This window comes from Hemiscyllium ocellatum, chromosome 6 (assembly GCF_020745735.1).
Source record: "Hemiscyllium ocellatum isolate sHemOce1 chromosome 6, sHemOce1.pat.X.cur, whole genome shotgun sequence".
NCBI classification, from domain to species: Eukaryota; Metazoa; Chordata; class Chondrichthyes; order Orectolobiformes; family Hemiscylliidae; genus Hemiscyllium; species Hemiscyllium ocellatum.
In genome coordinates, this window is record NC_083406.1 from 81,450,020 (window position 1) to 81,468,830 (window position 18,811).

General features: G+C 37.7%; 1 protein-coding gene across 2 annotated transcripts in view; it reads left to right on the forward strand.

Annotated features, from left to right (window-relative positions):
- Positions 1 to 18,811, forward strand: part of ift88 (intraflagellar transport 88 homolog) — a 122,112-nt gene that overhangs the window by 17,487 nt on the left and 85,814 nt on the right. For both annotated transcript variants that reach the window (XM_060826712.1, XM_060826713.1), the window contains 6 exons: positions 6,055 to 6,108; positions 10,634 to 10,703; positions 12,977 to 13,046; positions 13,893 to 13,983; positions 16,066 to 16,170; positions 16,332 to 16,434. In XM_060826712.1, the coding sequence (XP_060682695.1) occupies positions 6,055 to 6,108; positions 10,634 to 10,703; positions 12,977 to 13,046; positions 13,893 to 13,983; positions 16,066 to 16,170; positions 16,332 to 16,434 (493 nt within the window). The remainder of the gene's footprint in view (positions 1 to 6,054; positions 6,109 to 10,633; positions 10,704 to 12,976; positions 13,047 to 13,892; positions 13,984 to 16,065; positions 16,171 to 16,331; positions 16,435 to 18,811) is intronic.

Sequence of the window (18,811 nt, forward strand, 5' to 3'; positions counted from 1 at the left end):
TTTGTTTTTATTTATCTCACTGTATTTTTTCATCTGGTCCTTATTTCTCTTTTGCTTCTTTCTCTTAGAGATGAGCCACAACTACTTGTAATAAATCCTTGGGATTTACACAGCTACCTCTGTTCGTAGCCATAGGTTCCATCTCCCTTCCTGACTGCTATCTTAAGCTTTTTCAGACTCTTCAAAACCCTATTGCCTTAATTGACCCTGAGCTTAGCTTTCGATCCCAATATCTTCATCCAATAAGACTGTCAACCTCCACATCAGTAATATTGTCTGTTTCTATTTTTGATTCAATTTATCTGCTGATGAAACCCCCATTTACACATTTTCTATCCCTGACTTAAGTATTTCATGTTTTCTGGCCAGTCTACCATTTTCCATTCATCCCAAACTGGTGAGTTTTTGCTATCCATCACCCTAAGCTCTTTGATATACATTGATTTCCTCCATGCTGTATTTCTCTATGACTCTATGATTCTGTAATTCTTATGTTCAGATTCCTCAGTGGTCTTTGCCTTCCTATCTCCAACATACAGCAGCTCTGCAACTCTTCAATTTATACAAAATTATGAGGGGCATGGATAGGGTAAATAGGCAAAGTGTTTTCCCTGGGGTCGGGGAGTCTAGAACTAGAGGGCATAGGTTTAGGGTGAGAGGGGAAAGATATAGAACTAGAGGGCATAGGTTTAGGGAGAGAGGGGAAAGATATAAAAGAGACCTATGGGGCAACCTTTTCCACACAGAGAGTGGTACGTGTATGGAATGTGATGCCAGAGGAAGTGGTGGAGGCTGGTACAATTGCAACATTTAAAAGGCATTTGGATGGGTATATGAATAGGAAGGGTTTGGAGGGATATGGGCTGGGTGCTGGCAGGTGGGACTAGATTGGACTGGGATATTTGGTCGGCATGGATGGGTTGGACTGAAGGGTCTGTTTCCATGCTGTACATCTCTATGACTCTATGACTCTATCTGTGTTGTTCCATTTCTGTACTCTAGTGCATATGTGACTTTCATTGACCCTCTTTTGGTGGCTGTGGCTACATAGCCATCTTGAAGGTGCTCATTACAACAGAGCTCTTTAACCAAATATTTAGTCATATATCCTAAACTCTTTTCTGATTCAGTGTCCATTATTACTTGCTGGCATGGCCGTGTCTGTGCCATAATGACTCTGTATAATAAATGCACGATTGCACTTCTGTGAACTGGTTTGAGGAATTTCCATACAGAAAGTTGCTCCTCTATCTCTTCTCTTTTTCTTTCTTCATTTTTTATCTGCTATTGGATGGGAAATGATGCAAAAGTTTAGGGAAATCTAGGAAGAATCAGGAAAGAAAATCTAGCCAACTTTTGTGTGTAACTCTCTGGTTTTTTTTCCTTTTATAGATGTTAGAAGTCCACTAGGTTGATCTTGGGTATGGAAAGATTTTCATAGGAAGACAAGTTGAGTAGGGTGGACATGTACTCTTTGGAGGTTGGAAGAATGAGAGGAGATCTTGAAACTTATAAGTTTTTGGGGGATTCGCACGGTAGAGGCAGAAGGTCCTTTCCTTGAATGAGCAGAAAGGACCAGAGAGTATAATCTCTGAATAATTATTTGCACACTTAAGACAGAAAATAAGAGGAGTTTTGTCTCTTTCAGAATGAGCTGAATCTTTGGGATTCTTTCCCGCAGAAGGCTGTTCAGGCTGGGTTGTTAAGTATAGAGGAACCTCGATTATCCGAACAAGATGGGTGGGCAGTAATTCATTCAGATAATTGATTATTCGGTTAATTGATTTTACCGTAAACAAAGAAAGCCATACCGATCTAATGCTGTGCTGTACTGGAGAGTTTGTTTAAATCTATAATTTTCATGAGTCTGCTATTTAAACAGACTAATCTTTGCATTCTGCAAATTGCAGATTAAACTGAGAAAGACCAAACCCTTACCATCACATAAATATATGAAATCCCAGCATTAAGCAATGTCCTGAGCAGCTTCCACAATCACAAGAGCATTGTCAGTTTCCGCTGAACTCAGTGTCACGATAGAAAGACAGAAGCACTGCCTCGCATATGCATTTACTTTCTCTGCCATTTTTTCATGAATGGCCTGGTTAAGGGACGGGTGTAAAGCACTTACTTCTGCAAAGGACTGTGTAACTAACACTCATGTTTTAAAAAATCAAGTCGCTGTTGTATGAAGTGCTTGTGTTTCTTTGTTTTTTGCCAGCATTTTCACATGTTCTTCAGTAGGTAATCTGAGTTCACTTACCTACTTAATGTAAGATTTATATGGGACCTTGAGATCTTGTTCGGATAATCTAAAATTTGGATAATTTGTATTCGGATAATCGAGGTTCCTCTGTATATTCAAGGTGTGCTGGAGCTGTGGCTCTAAGATGTGTATTTTGTCCTGGTTTCGTTCAAGGAAGTAATTGAATGAGTGTACCAAGCAGTCTCTGGTAAAATAAATAGTTTGAGAGACCTTAGGGTTTTTTAAAAAGTTGGAACAATGGAGACAGGCTGGATGGTGCAGCCTTCTCTCACACGCCAGGATGTCTAGATTTTTTTTAGCTTTTAGATTCAATAGAAGCTACTGGAGCCTCTAAGAAGCTATTTTTTCCCCTCTCTCGGTTACAGCTAGAAGCTGGGGTTCTCTCTTTGTTGCTGAATTGTGTGTGAGACGATCTGTTTCTGAATTTGTCTTTTTACCAAAGGGGTGTTCATGTGATGTTACTTTATTGGAACAGTTAATTAGTAATAGTTACTATATCTATTATTCTGTTCAATTTTCCAGTAGAATTAAATTATTCTGTTCTTCCTTTTGTTGTATTTTAACTATAGTGTTTGAATAAATTGTGTTTCGCTTAACGTCAAGGAGTTTAACCAAATCGGTTTGCACAGAACCTGGTCTTTATCTTTGAAATAAGAAAATGTTAAGATCTAGACTACTTTCTTAATATATTTTGAGGGAATGTGATCTGGTCCATGACAAAGGCTTTCATATACATTTTTAAATTTTGAATTTTTATTAAGCAGCTACCTTGGACATTCTCTTCAGCCGGATAACTAAACACAGTTACAAACTTTAAATATACTTTATCATTATAGAACATAGAACATTACAGTGCAGCACAGGCCTTCGACCCTCGATGGTTCCACAGGTCGGTGCAACAATCTGAAGCCTATCTAACCTACACTATTCCATTCTCGTCCATATGCCTATCCAATGATCATTTAAATGTCCTTAAAGTTGGTGAGTTTACTACTGTTGCAGGCAGTGTGTTCCATGCCCCTACTATTCTCTGAGTAAATAAACTATCTCTGACATCTCTAATAAAGACAGCCTCAAGTCCCTCAGCATTTCCTCGTAAGACCTTCCCTCCATACCAGACAACATCCTAGTAAATCTCTTCTGAACCCTTTCCGAAGCTTCCACATCCTTCCTATAATGCAGTGACCAGAACTGTACTAAATACTCCAAATGTGGCTGCATCAGAGTTTGTACAGCTGCAGCATGATTTCATGGTCCCGAAACTCAATCCCTCTGCCAATAAAAGCTAACACGCCATATGCCTTCTTAACCCGATCAACCTGGGTGGCAACTTTCAAGGATCTATGTTCCTGGACACTGAGATCTCTCTGCTCATCTACACTGCCAAGAATATTACCATTAGCCCAGTACTCTGCATTCCCGTTACTCCTTCCAAAGTGAATCACCTCACATTTTTCCGCATTAAATTCCATTTGCCAACTCTCAGCCCAGCTCTGCAGCTTACTTATGTCTCTTTGTTATCTAGAACATCCTTCGTCACTATCCACAACTCTACCGACCTTAGTATCATCCGCAAATTTACTAACCCATCCTTCTGTGCCCTCATCCAAGTTACTTATATAAATGACAAGCAACAGTGGACTCAAAACAGATCCTTGTGGACCCCACTAGTAATTGAACTCCACGATTAACATTTCCCATCAACCACTACCCTCTGTCATCTTTAGCTAGCCGATTTCTGATCCAAACGGCTAAATCATCCTCGATCCCATGCCTCCGTATTTTGTGCAATAGCCTACCATGGGGAATCTTACCAAATGTCTTGCTGAAATCCATATGCACCACATCAACAGCTTTACCCTCATCAACCTGTTTGGTCACCTTCTCAAAGAACTCAATAAGATTTATGAGGCATGACCTACCCTTCACAAAACTGTGTTGACTATCCTTAATCAACTTATTCCTTTCTAGATGATTATAACTCCTATGTCTTATGACCCTTTCCAACCACAACCGAAGTAAGGCTCACTGGTCTATAATTTCCAGGGTTGGCTCTACTCCCCTTCTTGAACATGTTCCCAACATTTGCTATCCCCCAGTCTTCTGGCACTATTCCTAAAGTCATTGACGACATAAATATCAAAGCCAAAGGCTCTGCAATCTCCTCCCTGGCTTCTCAGTGAGTCCTTGGATAAATTCCATCTGGTCCAGAGACGTTAGCAATTCTAGAAAGTGTAAAAATATATAACGCCTCTTTGTGAACCTCAACTCTGTCTAGTCTAGTAGCCTGTATCTCAGTATTCTCCTCAATCACATTGTCTTTTTCTAGTGTGAATACTGATGAAAAGTATTCATTTAGTGCTTTTCCTATCTCTTCTGACTCCACCCACAACTTCCCACTACTATGCTTGACTGATTTTACTCTCGTCATTCTTTTATTCTTGAAATAGCTATAGAAAGTCTTTAGGGTTTTCCTTGATCCTATCCAACAACTTCTCATATCCCCTCTTGATTCTTCTTAAATCTCTCTTTAGGTCTTTCCTGGTTAGCTTGTAACTCTCGAGCACCCTAACTGAGCTATCACATCTCATCCTAATATAAGCCGCCTTCTTCCTCTTGACAAGAGATTCAACTTCCTTAGTAAATCACGACTCCTGCACTCAAGAACTTCCTGCCCTTTTTTTCATTATGTTAAAAATGACATTTTCTACGTGATTTGCCTTACCTATAATGTTATCTTTTACATCTTTTGTGAACCTTGTCTTTTTTTGTCAGATGTTGCAGCTTTTCTTAAAAACCTAGCATTGGAGCTCTTAGTTTTTTTTTATTAGCCTGTTCGGATATATTATTAGCAATGTTTGAGAAGATTTGTAGCTCAGGTTGATGATAAGTATGTAAATTAGCTCGCTGAGCTTGAAGGTTTGTTTTCAGACGTTTCATCACCATACTCGGTAACATCAACAGTGAGAGTCTCCGATGAAGCACTGGTGGTATGTCCCGTCTCTCTATTTAAAGGTCTTGGTTTCTTAAGGAGGTGATGTCATTTCCAGTTCTTTTTTCAAAGGAAGGTAGATGGGGTCTAAATCAATGTGTTTATTAATGGAGTTCTGGTTAGAATACCATGCCTCTAAGAATTCTCATGCATGTCTTTGTTTCGCCTCTTCTAGGGTGTGTGTGTTGTCCCAGTCAAAGTGATAAACTTCTTTGTAAATATGTATAGAAACTAGTGATAGTGGGTCACGTCATTTGGTGGCCAGTTGGTGTTCATGTATCCTGGTGGCAAGTTTCTTGCTAGTTTGTCCGATGTAGTGTTTTCTACAGTTCTTGCATAGTACCTTGTAAATGATACCACCAGCAAAACTAATGTCATTTACAAGATTACAAGCTCAGTGAGCTAACTTACATAATTATGATACATCTCTGGAGCAGGTGAAACTTGAAACTACTATTGTTTTGCTTTAACTTTAATTTCTTAAAATATGCCTTTACAGAACTGCACTGCACAATTTCTAGCTACATGCCCAGCTGATCTTTTTTCTGGGGTCTTGCCTTCAACAGTGCAGAGCAGTGGCCTGACAAAATATTTTATTGGAGAAGACAGGAAAGAAATATTTGTTTTCTGTTTAGTACGCTCAACATTTTAAAAATAAAAAGAGAAAAGTAAAAAGAAATTAAGCTGATATCGTTTACTCAATGTGAAAAATTTATCAAAATTAATTTCTTAGTACTTCTGTTGTATAATATATTTTTATTTGCCGTTTACCTAAACAAATGTTTTCTCAATGTAGGCAAGAGTGCCTTTGGCCTCTTCAATGGGAAGGCCTGCCACTGGAGTTATTCAGGTAAGAAAGTAATCAAACTTTTAATTATCTACTAAGCACAGCATTTATAGATAATAATTATCGTTCTCGTATTGGCAAACTGTGATTAGAGGAGAGCCACGAGGATCAGTATTTGGTCCACAGCTGCTAACAGTTTATAATAGTAATTTAGGTGTGGGGTCCAAATGTAATGGTACAAAGCTAAACAGACAAAAGGGAGATGTAAGTTGTAAGGAAGATGGGGCAGGCTCAGTGAATGGCCAAGAACATGGCAGACAGATTTTATGTGAGATTATCAATATTGGTAGGAGGAAAGGATGTACAGGGTAATTCTTAATTGTAAATGTGGAAAATTCTGATATACAAAAAGACTTCTTCATGTTAAATACAACTTAGAGGAAGCACAGAGAGTGACAATAGTGCAATTTATAGTTTGGGTGGGGGATTTAATTGTTCAGAGTCTACTAAGAGTAGCTTTGGAGCACCAGTACTGACCGTGCTGGTTAATGTTGCTAGATTGGTCTGTGATAGGAGATGAAGGAATCAACGCGAGAGGAAAAACATCCTCAAACTCATGCTTACCAATCTGCCTGCCACCCGTGACAGAATTGGTACGAGTAGCCACTGCACGTCCTTGCGGAGGCAAAGCCCCGTTTTCATGTTGAGAATATCCTCCATTGTGTTGTGTGGCAATATTACTGTGCTAAATACGACAGATCCTTTGATGTGCACCAAACCCTCCCCCCCCCCCCAAGAAAAAAATCTAGAACCAAGGGCACAATTTAAAATAAGGGAGATGCCATTTAAGACCGAAATGAGAATTATTTTTATTCAGAGCATTCTGAACCTTTTGAATTCATTACCACAGAAGGTTTGAATATTTGACTATAGAATTCTTCGTGTGTGGAAGCAGGCCATTTACCTCACTGAGTCCACACCAGTCCTCTGAAAAGCATCCCACCCAGACACACCCCTCTACCCTATCTCTGTATGTTTAACGTAGAAATTGATTTTTAGGTTTCTGATTTTGAATGATGTAAAGGGTTATGGAGGTGGTGTAGGAAAAAGGCATTGAAGTTTTCGATCAGTCATGATTATTTTAAATGGCAGTGGAAGCTTTACAAGCTGAATGACCTGCTCCTGTTTCTGTGTTCTTAAATGACAGGTTATTACTCAGTAATAATCTTTAAACTTGGTTAAGTTTAATGTTATTTTATAATGTCATTTTATTATATAATTTACTGTACTATTATCATCAAGCCAGCATTCAACAAAGAGTTTAGAGGAAAGTGACAGGAAGGACAACAGATAAAAGTACAAATGAAATATTGACTTGGTTAAACTTTAAGACAGGACTACGTATGTGCTAAACAGCGTAAGCTGCAAGTGATTGACAGAACTAAGCAATCCCACAACCAGTGTGTCAAATCCATGTTGTACTGCCCTGTCATTTCCAGATGTGAATGATGGTGACAACTAACAAATGAGAGTGATCCATGAGAATCCCATCTGCAAAAACAACAAAGCACATGAGTGTGAAATAGAAGGCTTCAGGCAGATTTGCCAAATGGATGATTTGTCTTGGAGTCCTCATCAGACCCCACAAACACTGAACTCCTCCAATAATGGAGCAGTTGTATGCATGTTACAGAGTTTGGACAAGTTCAGCATTGTGCTAAAAAATGACAAGAAGTGTTTATGCTACACCAATGCCATTGAATGATCTTCTCCCACGCAAGAGCTTTAAGCATCTCCTGTTGCAGTTCAATGCCAATACTGTCCTGGGGGTGGGAGTGGGGTTGGGGAGAAGGGATTACTTGACCAGATTTAGATCGACTAATACATGAATCCTGGAGCTGCAAGTTGCCGTCAGTGCATCTTGTGAATCCATGACCTCAACCATTTAGGACAAGGGTAACAGATGCTTGGGAACATAACCACATGCCACAATTTCCTGCAATTTGCACAACATCTTGAATTGGAAATATATCACTGCACCTTAATTGTTGATGGGTTAAAATCTTGGAATTTCCCACATTGCAGCAGTGTTGGAGTATCTGCATGAGATTGCAGTAATTCATGAAAATGGCTTACCATCACCACCTCTCATGCAGTTGGGCATGGACACTAAAAGCTTCCCTTGGCTGTGAAGCCCTTATCCCAAATCATTCTTTTAATTATTTACATAAGATTTCTTCACTATTAAAACAATTTGAAATTCCTTTTTCTAGTTAAGTTCCATGGAGCTTCTTTCTTTGAATCATATCCCTTTCTTCATTTTCTATGCAGTATCTTCAGAAACACAGATATTCTGCACTCATACCTACAGGCATACTTACACTATTAGAAGCACAGCATTTTTATCATAATCGTTTGTTTAATATTATGCAGCCAATTCAACTTGTCGATATTCTCCCTGCATTTCTGTGTTCCACAGGTTTCTTGTATAACATTTATCAAGAGCATTCTGAAAATTATTATTGATGATTAAGTTGATTGTTATTTAATAAATTATAAATTGATTATCATCATTTTAACTATTTTAACTTGCTCCAACGGGTTTATGTAACAGAAGAATTTCAGGGAGTATGAATCTTACTCTGCAATTGATAAACTATTGATAGCTTAGCATTATGCTGTTCATTTGTTCGATTTGCATTAAGGCACATTTGTTTTGTGTTGATACTAAGCTATTTTGGTTGTACAAATAAAGTTTTTAAAAATTGCCAATTTAAATTAAGTATCAGATTTTGATCTGATTCTGTGTCACAGTAGTTCCTGGACATCGTTACACACTTGAGTTTTTAATGGAAAAGTGAAAAGGCATTTCTGTACAAAATATTTCAACTTTGTTTCTGAATGGATACTCCAATTGCGTAGCTGGTAATGCTATTTTATGATGCCCTAATTTAAGCAATATTTTAAGGTCCATTATTATTTTGTCAGTGCTTTTATTTACATCTAAGCTATTTAAGTCCTCTCATTAAATGTAATTGTGATACAAAATGCTGAGAGTATTACAGATAGATAATGGCCATCTGTGTGAAGGAAATGTTAGAGGGGTGATTTCTGGTTTGTAGTCCCATTGTTAGGATCAGCGTTATATTATATCATGTATTAAAAATTATCAATAGTTTCATGGTGGAATGCCTGCAGCAGGTGCTGTGAATTAAAGTATGTGGCTCAATCAAATCATAAGACTTCATCTAATGTGACGTGACTCGGTACATTCTTACTGAGAAGATATTTAAAATGAATTATATACGGAAACAATTGTACAATTTTACTGTTTTGCATAGAATTTGTAGAAAATGATTTGTTTCTATTATCTTAGGAATATAGGAACAGGAATAGGCCATTCGCCCATTGAGCTTTCACCGCCCTTCAATGTGGTCGTACTGATCGAACATTTTTACCCATAACCGTATACATCATTGGTAATCAGAAATCTACCAATCTGTACCTTAAACTACATAATTTCTGAGTTTCCACAGCCCTCTATAGTAGAGAATTCCAAAGGTTCACAACCCTCTAAGTAAAAAAATTCTTGGACGTAAGTGCAGCTCCCTTTTGAAATTATGCCCCGGTTCTAGACTCCCCAACCAGGAAAAACCAGATGTTTCCTGCATCTAACTTAACAATCCTTTTCAGTATTTTGTAAGTTTCAATGAAATTATCTTTCATTCTTTGAAAATCTTGACTATATAGGTCCAATTTGCCTATCTCTCATTAAACAGTTTCACCATCCTGGGAACAGGTCTGGTGAACCTCTGTTGCATTCCCCAGTGGCAATAGTATCTTTCTTGAGTTAAAGAGATCAAAACTGCACACAGGACTCCATGTGCCGTCTTAAATAAGCTCTTTTAAAATTGAAAGAAAGCTTTGGTACTCCTGACTCAAATTCTCTTGTAACAAAGACTAACCTTCCATTAAGCTTCCCAGTAGCTTGCTACACCTGAATGTCAATCTTTAGTGACTTGTCAACAAGGGCATCAAGGTCCTTTTGTACATTTACATTTTCCAACATCTTACCATTGAAGAAACACTTTGTACATCTGTTTCTTCTACCAAAGGAAATAACTTTACACTTTTTGACATTATGTTTGATCTGTCAAGTTCTTTCCCATTCATTAAGTCTGTCTGAATCTTCCTGAAGCCATTTTATATCTTCCTTACAAAACACATCCCCATTTAGTTTCGTACGAATAAAAAAATTGGAAATATTATGGATTGGTCCCACATCCAGATCAATATATATTGTAAACAGCTGGGGACCACGTACTGAACTTTGTGATACCCCGCTAAACATAGCCTGCTAATGTGAGAATAGTTTTTTTATTCCTACACTGTGTGGTGTAGGTGACAATTTGTGTGGCCTATCTCTGACACTGAAGGACAGCAATCAGTTTCTATATATTTTTCTTAGTACGTTTTTCTTTGTTTCGCTCTGATATTCGTGTTTACATGTGGAGTAATTTTATGATTTTGCCTCTTTTCTACTTTGAAAACAAAGTATATGTAACAGCATTATTCTTCATCTTTTAAGGATGGAATTACTGTTGCTAGACCTATGACAGCAGTACGTGCAGCTGGCTATTCTTCTGCAGCTTACAGAGGTCTGTTTCATTTGAAATATTTTAGAGAAAAGATTATGGATCAGGGAGGGTTTTGGCTCTATTATCAGCTTATTTGTGCAAAAAGAAAGTTGTCTTTTCATGTTATGCTGTTACCTGGGAGTCCATTTCATGTATTGATCACTGTTAGTGAAGAGCATCCTGATGTCAGTCCTAAATGTGCACTTTTCTATTTTAACTTGTACTCCCAAGTATCTTGTTTTCTCTAATCAAAAACTTAGAGATTTATCTCAATTATGCTGTTTCCAATCCTGTCGATCTCAAGAAGAGGCTACAGGCTATTATAGATAAGATTACTTACAGTGTGGAAACAGGCCCTTTGGCCCAACAAGTCCACACTGACCCTCTGAAGAGCAACCCACCCAGACCCATTCCCCTACATTTACCCCTTCACCCAACACTACGGGCAATTTAGGATGGCCAATTCACCTAACCTGCACATTTTTTTTGGACTGTCGGAGGAAATTGGAGCAAACCCACGCAGACATGGGGAGAATGTGCAAACTCCACACAGACAGTTGCCTGAGGTGGGAATTGAACCTGGGTTTCTGGCGCTGTGAGGCAGCAGTGCTAAGCATTGTGCCACCGTATATTGGATTTCCAAACCTGAATAATTGATAGAATTGCAAAGCAGTAACCACACTCTTCCTTGAGTTGTCCGCTTGGTACTCTTTCTACCTCACTCCATTCCACCACCTTCAATTCCAATTTAACAAGAACTGTGATTTTTTTTCTTTTACCTTCTGATCAGTTTTGTTTTCATTCCCTTGTTTTAGGCAAATCCCAATAGCTTTGAACTTAACTAATAGGTATTTTGCATACAAGATTCCTGACTGGATTCTGGAAGTATAGGGATGACACATTGTAGGGCTTCCTATGCTCTACTTAAAACATTAAAATGAACAGTCAGGATATTTCTCGCTGCTCCTTCTCTACATTGTGTGTTCATGTTGCATATGATAATTGATGGCATTATTTTACATGGGGCAGAGTTTTATAGGTAATTTTATAGTAGAGTTTCTCATCCCTCTCTTGAGAAGATGTCCTGCCTCAGAGCTGCTGGTCAATCTATTGTCGAACAACTCTGGAGCCTTAGCAGTTCCGTAACGGAATATGGCCACCATTGGGACCACTGGCAGATCCTTAGTCCCTTAACACATTGGGGATAAGCTTGTGGGACTGAGATAGGGATATGCCTGATGTCAAAAGGGAGCCATGAGGCAAGGTGCTATTCCACTTCCCATTCGAGGCTCATGCAGAATAACCTGTTGGGCTTTGGCCCCATTAATGGTCACTTAAGGGCCTCAATTGAAGAGAGGTAAGTAAGATGCCCTTGGCCTCATCTCCCCTTCAGCTTAAAATTGGGTCAGGTTGACAGGATCAAAACACACACACACACCCCTGGCTGCAAACGTGCCACTTGGGAGCTCATAGAATTCTGCCTATGGTATTGGAGGATATGGTGGCACAATGATAATGTCCACAGACTCTCACTCCAGAGACCCAACCTTGAAAATGTGTTCAAGACTCATCATGGAGGAATACAAACTCGGAACAAAATTATCCTTAGGGAGTTAAATCTGCCATCCTTGTCTGTTTCCACATAATGGCCTTTTTGTGGCAAGGCCAGAATACTAGCATAGTCCTTCGAATGACAGACTTAATCAAGTGGAAGTGAGAATGCAGTGGAGTCCCTACCTATCAAACTCCCCTCTGATTAAATACCCTTCCACACCAAATTTGGGTCAGTGAATTTTCGTCAAAAATGCAATGCCTAATGAAAGACTTGAAACATTAACTCCATTTGTGTCATAGCAGATGCAGCCTAACCTGCTGAGTATACTTTTTTCTTTCAAATTTCTATTACAGAAGAACCTCGATTACCCAAAGGATATGGGCAGGGAGTATTTCATTCACTTAATCGAATGCTGGATAACATAGTTTAGCCAAGCATGGGGACTTTTCAGTCTTGCCGGATAATCCGTAATTTAGATAATTGAATGCTGGATAATTGAGGTTCCTCAGTATTTTGTTTTTCACTTTCTTATCATGATTGTCAATGCCTCATAAGTCTGTTCGTTGGTCTTCCCTAGCAGTTGAGATAAAGCCTATGGATAAGTAGTATTGATTGCTTTTCAGCCTCATTAATCTGTCTAAGAATTTACTTTCAGTTATTATATTTGCTTAGGATAACTGTTTGAACGTAAATGTGACATTTCATCATATTTTTAAAAATCATATTTTGTTCATTTCAGGCTCTACGTTTGATCCACTTGGGCAATCAAGAGGTCCTGCTCCACCTCTTGAAACAAAGAATGAAGATACGTAAGTCAGACTACAATACTACTTCAAAACATGTAGCACTTAGTATCAGGATAAGTAAGCATTCCTCTTAATAGTTAATCATTCACAGAATAGTGTAGTGGAGTTTTTTTGTTATACTGAGGTAAATGTTCTTTTCTTGCTGCCTGTATAGTAAGCAAAACACAGAACTTGGATGAGGGGATCACATATTTACGATAGAATCTGTCTGCTTGTGTTTCCATGCATGTGCTGTAAATCAGGTACATTCTTTTACTAACACTCACCACTTTTTCCACTTGGCACTTTACCTATATGATGCTTAATGGCTCAGTAATAAAAGTGATGTGATTGGACTATTTTACACCGCATCTTTTTTTTTCAATCAAGTGTAACCCTCTGACCTCCAGAGAATTTTTAAAAAGCTAGATAGTAAGTTTAGGGCAAAGCAAAGGAAGTTCTGCATTGTTGGAGATGCTACTTTTTAGATGAGATGTTAAATCAACCTTCTGTGTAATCTATAGGTTTAAAAAATCCTATAGCACTAAACAACACCCCTCAACCAAAATTGTGAAAGAAGTTTTGCTGCAAAGTCTTGATGGTCCATTTACATTTTGTTTTATTTCATTACATTTATAATGCATTTACATTTCCTCTCTCATTAATGTAACTGTATACAGTAATGTGGAATATTTCCTAAGTAGCTTTTAAATACATTTTCATTATAGGACTGGATGATCTGCTATTTTTTGGCAACCTGTAAACATCGGTGAAAGTAATATTTTATGCAGCACATCTTTGACTGTTTGATGTAAATTATTATTGCCCTCACCAAAATTTGTTATTGTGCTTCCTTACCATATTTTGTAGGCCAGAAGAAAAAGTTAAGAATTTAGAGAAGATTGTAAATGAATTGATTGAAGAAAGTTGCATTGCCAATAGATGTGGTGACCTACAGTTGGTAAGAATTTCATTGTGGAACATGTTCTGTGAACATAAAAAATTAACCAGCAAGAAAACAATCTGGTCTTTTCATCCTGTCCCACACCTCATATGTTATGATCAATGGGGTACTGTACTGGAAAACAAGCCCTGATATTCCCAGATTTGTCAAAAAAAAGTTACAAAATATGCAGAATTCTCTAATTTTGTTGACTTTGCAACCCAGATTGACAGAAAGCATGAGTCAGATTCTGTTCTTAACATGAATTACTATTTAATACAAGTAAATTGACTCTAGCTACAAGTAAACAATTATGAACCATTGGTACTTAACTTTAGCTAAAACTCTAACTTCCTTATAAACTCCCCTTTAAACACACATGCACAAGGTAAAGAACAGAGGTGTTATAGATGGAGGAAAACTGATAAAGAATTTCAATGGACTCTGTTCACAGGATATGCTGAGATGGTTCTTGTGCAAATCAGAATACTGCTTCTCAGTCTTCCCTTTCCAGGTTCTTTCATTGGTTTGCCGGATATACAGGATAGCTAGGTAGCACTTGTAAAAGTCTCTTACTTTTAAATTAAAATTCACAGCTTATAACAACTGCTAGAGGAGAAATAAGTTGTTTTTCTTCAACCTTAAAGTGGCTTTTGCTGTATAGAATAGAAACAGCACCTGAGCTGATAGAGGTCAGATGGCTTCTCACTATCCTCTACTTAGCCCCAAGCTATTCAGCTATCTGAGAACCAATCATGAGGCCTTTGTCATTGCTCTGTTGATCAGCAATTAGTTATCAATCAACAACATGCTGCTGGTTTAATCATCATTTATATACACCTCTCAAATCCAGAGCATCTGCAAACTATACTTCAATTACTGCTTGAACTAACAGTTGTGTAAATGGTGCTTACAGTAAGTATCAGGTTGCACACTTTTAAAACCTGCACTAATCCTTTAGCAATTCTTGGTTTATAAAAAGTTCATTTTTTTATTTTAATCCACAATTAAAAATATGAAAAACTGAAAAGACACAGTCTTTACACATGATAGCTGGAGCATCATGAGCAGACAACTCTCACTGTCATGCCCTTTGTAACTTCCAGGGAAAGGCAAAAGCACAGAAAGAAATATAGCCAATAAATAAAAATTATATTGTGCCAAATCCCCCTTTCATCTCCAAAGGCTACCAAAACCTGTCCGAGATGGAAAATACTTTGTTTTATGTTGTGTGTTAAGCTTTGAATGTAAAAAGTTTCTCAACGAAACAACAATTCTAGATCTAAATTAATTTCCACCAGATGTGTAAAGCTTTTTCAGTGATGGTACTCTCACTTCTTAATCTGGGAGGTTGTTAACTCAAATTGTACTCCAGGTCGTCTTGGCTGCCATATCAGGTAGAATATTGAAAGATTAATGCATTATCAGCATTTTTGTCCTTTGAGAAATTAAACAAAGACACCAGGCTTTTTTTCACCTGTTTATATCTGTAATGTAGCAAAATATCTCAATGTCATAGAAATGAAAAAGAACACATTAAAATGTTAAGACAAGGGGCAGAATTTTCCACTCCTTTGAGCAGCCTACTGCAAAAAATGTGAGAAAATGTAAAGGAGAACCAGTAGATGTAATATCCTTGAATTTCTAAAAGGCATTTGATAAGGCATCACATGAAATGTTAATATACAAGGTCAGGGCCCATAGTCTTAGTGATGATGTAGCATGGATAGAAGATTGATTAAGAGATGGAAGCAAAGAGTTGAGCTAAATGGTGCATCTTCACATTGACAAGTTGTGACTAGTGGATTTCTTTAAAAAACAAAAAGAAATGTCATTCTTGGCTGAGATGTAATAGATACTTTTATCACATGTACATGCCAGTGCAACTCCAAAAGTGGCTGAGTGACATATGTGAATTAGCATCTAGACCAGTCTAATTTACCTTTTCTTTTCAGTGTTTGTTGGTAGCACTTAGCATTCAATACAAAGTTAAAAATAGACACATGACCTCTTGAGTTTTTTAATAGTTTTCTTTGAGATATATCAGATGTTTAGATTCAGACTTTAAAGAAGTGCATAATTCCTTTTTTGCTGTTTCAGGCTTTGGAAAAAGCAAAGGAAGCAGGTAGAAAGGAGAGAATACTGGTGAGACAAAGAGAGCAAACAGCATCTTCAGATCATATCAATCTGGATCTTACTTATTCGGTGAGTTAGATATTGAATATCAGCATTTGCTTAACATTGATAAACATAGCATGATTTTCCTTGTTATTGTATATTTCAAAGTAAACGTTTTACAACCAATGAAAATTAAGAATTTTGGTGTAACTTCAGTCATGATTAATATGAGATTAATTTATCCGTAGGTACTTTTCAATTTAGCCAGTCAATATGCAGTCAATGATATGTATGCAGAAGCATTAAATACCTATCAAGTGATAGTGAAAAACAAAATGTTCAACAATGCGGGTAAGATAGAAGTATTGTCCATTTTTTTAAAAATCGATGCTTTACTGTTTGAAATGCGCTTTATATGCCAGTAAACATATGTATGTTGAAAATGTTGTGATTTTGTTGTATTTTAAAACTAATAACTGATGTTTATTAAGGTCTTTGAATTACTATTAAATATGATGAATAACCATTTCAGGAAACTCAATTGAAACTGCTTAATTTTGAGTAATGTATTGTCCAGTAATTTACGTTAACTTATCAAAAGAGCTGGTGTAACAACAAATACAAAAGCAAACCTTAAAATGCTAGATAACAGAAACTTATGAAAATGTTGTTTGAAAAAGACAAGAGCAACATGTAAAGGAACTTTGCTATTGTTTGTGACAAGTATTTGCTGCTGACATATGTATTTCAATAATTATACACTTTGCTTGTTTGTATCACTAAAAAAACAAGATAACAAGAAAATAGGAATGCACAATGAGATATGCAATAATTCATAAAGTAATATAATACTTCTAAGTTTTGTCAGATTTGCATATGTTTGAAATTTGATGATTGAAAAACTATTTGTTTCTTACTGTTGATGGAATGATTTCAAATTTGTGGTTGCAATAAATTCTGAACATCACTGATGGCTATTTTATATGTAAATTGATCTCACCCTCTTCATAAAGTAATTAAATTCTGATTGTTAAATTTTAAGTATTAATTTTACTATCAGACTTATTGGTTTTCTGTTAATGCAGACAAGAAGCTTGATGTCTGTCTTGAAAATACCTTGCTCAATTTTGAAATGAAGGGAAATTTTGCTGATCAAAAACAGCTGCATGACTTGCTCCTTTGTTTGTGTGATTGAGATTTTCATTTTTGAAGTTAAACAGTGGCATTAAGTGAGTTTTTGCCATGGCCTCAGAGATGTATTTCACATAATTACTCACTTCTCTTCTCATATATTTGTGCAAATGAGTTACTTAGTGAATTGTGATGAGTGAGACGAAGGTTCTTGCCACTGCTGGGTATTTCCAATAACCAAGGCACTGGTGCCATATTTAAATGTCCAGCTGACAACAGATCAGATGCTGTAAGCCAGGAACTGCTTCTCGCACTATGGCATTTGTCTCTTAACTCCAATCAGATGACAAAAGAAATTAAGCTTGCTCCTCGTTTTCCAGAGATGGCTCTCGATCATTAAAGTACAGGGTGACAGAAAGATGGTGAGTCCTTTACCAGCTTTTGGCAGTAAAAGACTAAACCAGGTTGGGTAGAGACTATTGCGTGGGTCAGTGCAGTCTCCACCATGAAATGATGCAGGCAGCAGAGGTCCATAACCTCCTGAGGTCTGCAAGAGCTGATGGCCCATCAACTCTTTGCTCCTTACAAAAGGCCATCACCTGTCCTAACTCTGCTGCTGTGAATATATCTCACTAATCCTACAGGCCTTTGTATTACATGTGTCATGTCCCTCAAAGGCTCCCATTCACTTTAACCTCTATAAAATCTACACTTACCTGTCAACTGAGTATATTCATCCTGGAAGTGGGTGGCAGTAAGGTAGTTTCTGGCCTTTTGAGCTCTCTGAAGTGTTGCTCTGTCCTCCTTTTATGGGCAGACCTTCTGATTAATCTGGGTAAAAACAATGACTGCAGATGCTGGAAACCAGATTTTGGATTAGTGGTGCTGGAAGAGCACAGCAGTTCAAGTAGCATCCAAGGAGCAGTAAAATCGACGTTTCGGGCAAAAGCCCTTCATCAGGAATTTTCTCCTGATCCTCAGAGGATTGCTCTTGTTCTCTCATTTCCTCTGCATCAAGGACATCGCACTTTGTGGGCTCAAATTGTGAACAACACTGCATACCACATGATAAGGGGTTGCCTGTATGGGCTATACTCTAAAGCCCTGCTGGAGTTGTCCAAACACCAGACCTGTAGTCTGTTCGAACAGGGTCCTGGTGGAAGCATATTGTACTTTAGCTGTTTCCTAGAGGTGTCATGAATTAGGTTTGGATACGTGTATCTTTTGACTCCCAGCAGCCATCCCTGTATGGCTCAACATCTTGGAAAGAGGCAGTGACCTGCAAGTGCTCCATTATAAACAAGACTTGGTACCTCCAAAATATTGCGTTGATGGTCACAAATTAGTTCAACATTATGGAGTTTGTTTTTTTTTCTTTCATTCATTCATGGGATTTGGATTTCACTGGCTGGACCAGCATTTATTATCCATCCCTAATTGCCCTTGGTGACCTGTGTCTTTGATTGGTTGCAGTCCATTTGGCGTAGGTAGACCAATAACACTGTTTGGGAGGGATTTTGAGGATTTTGATCTAGTGAAGGAACAATAATAAAATGTTTCCAAGTTAGGATTGTGAGTGACTTGGAAGGAAACTTGG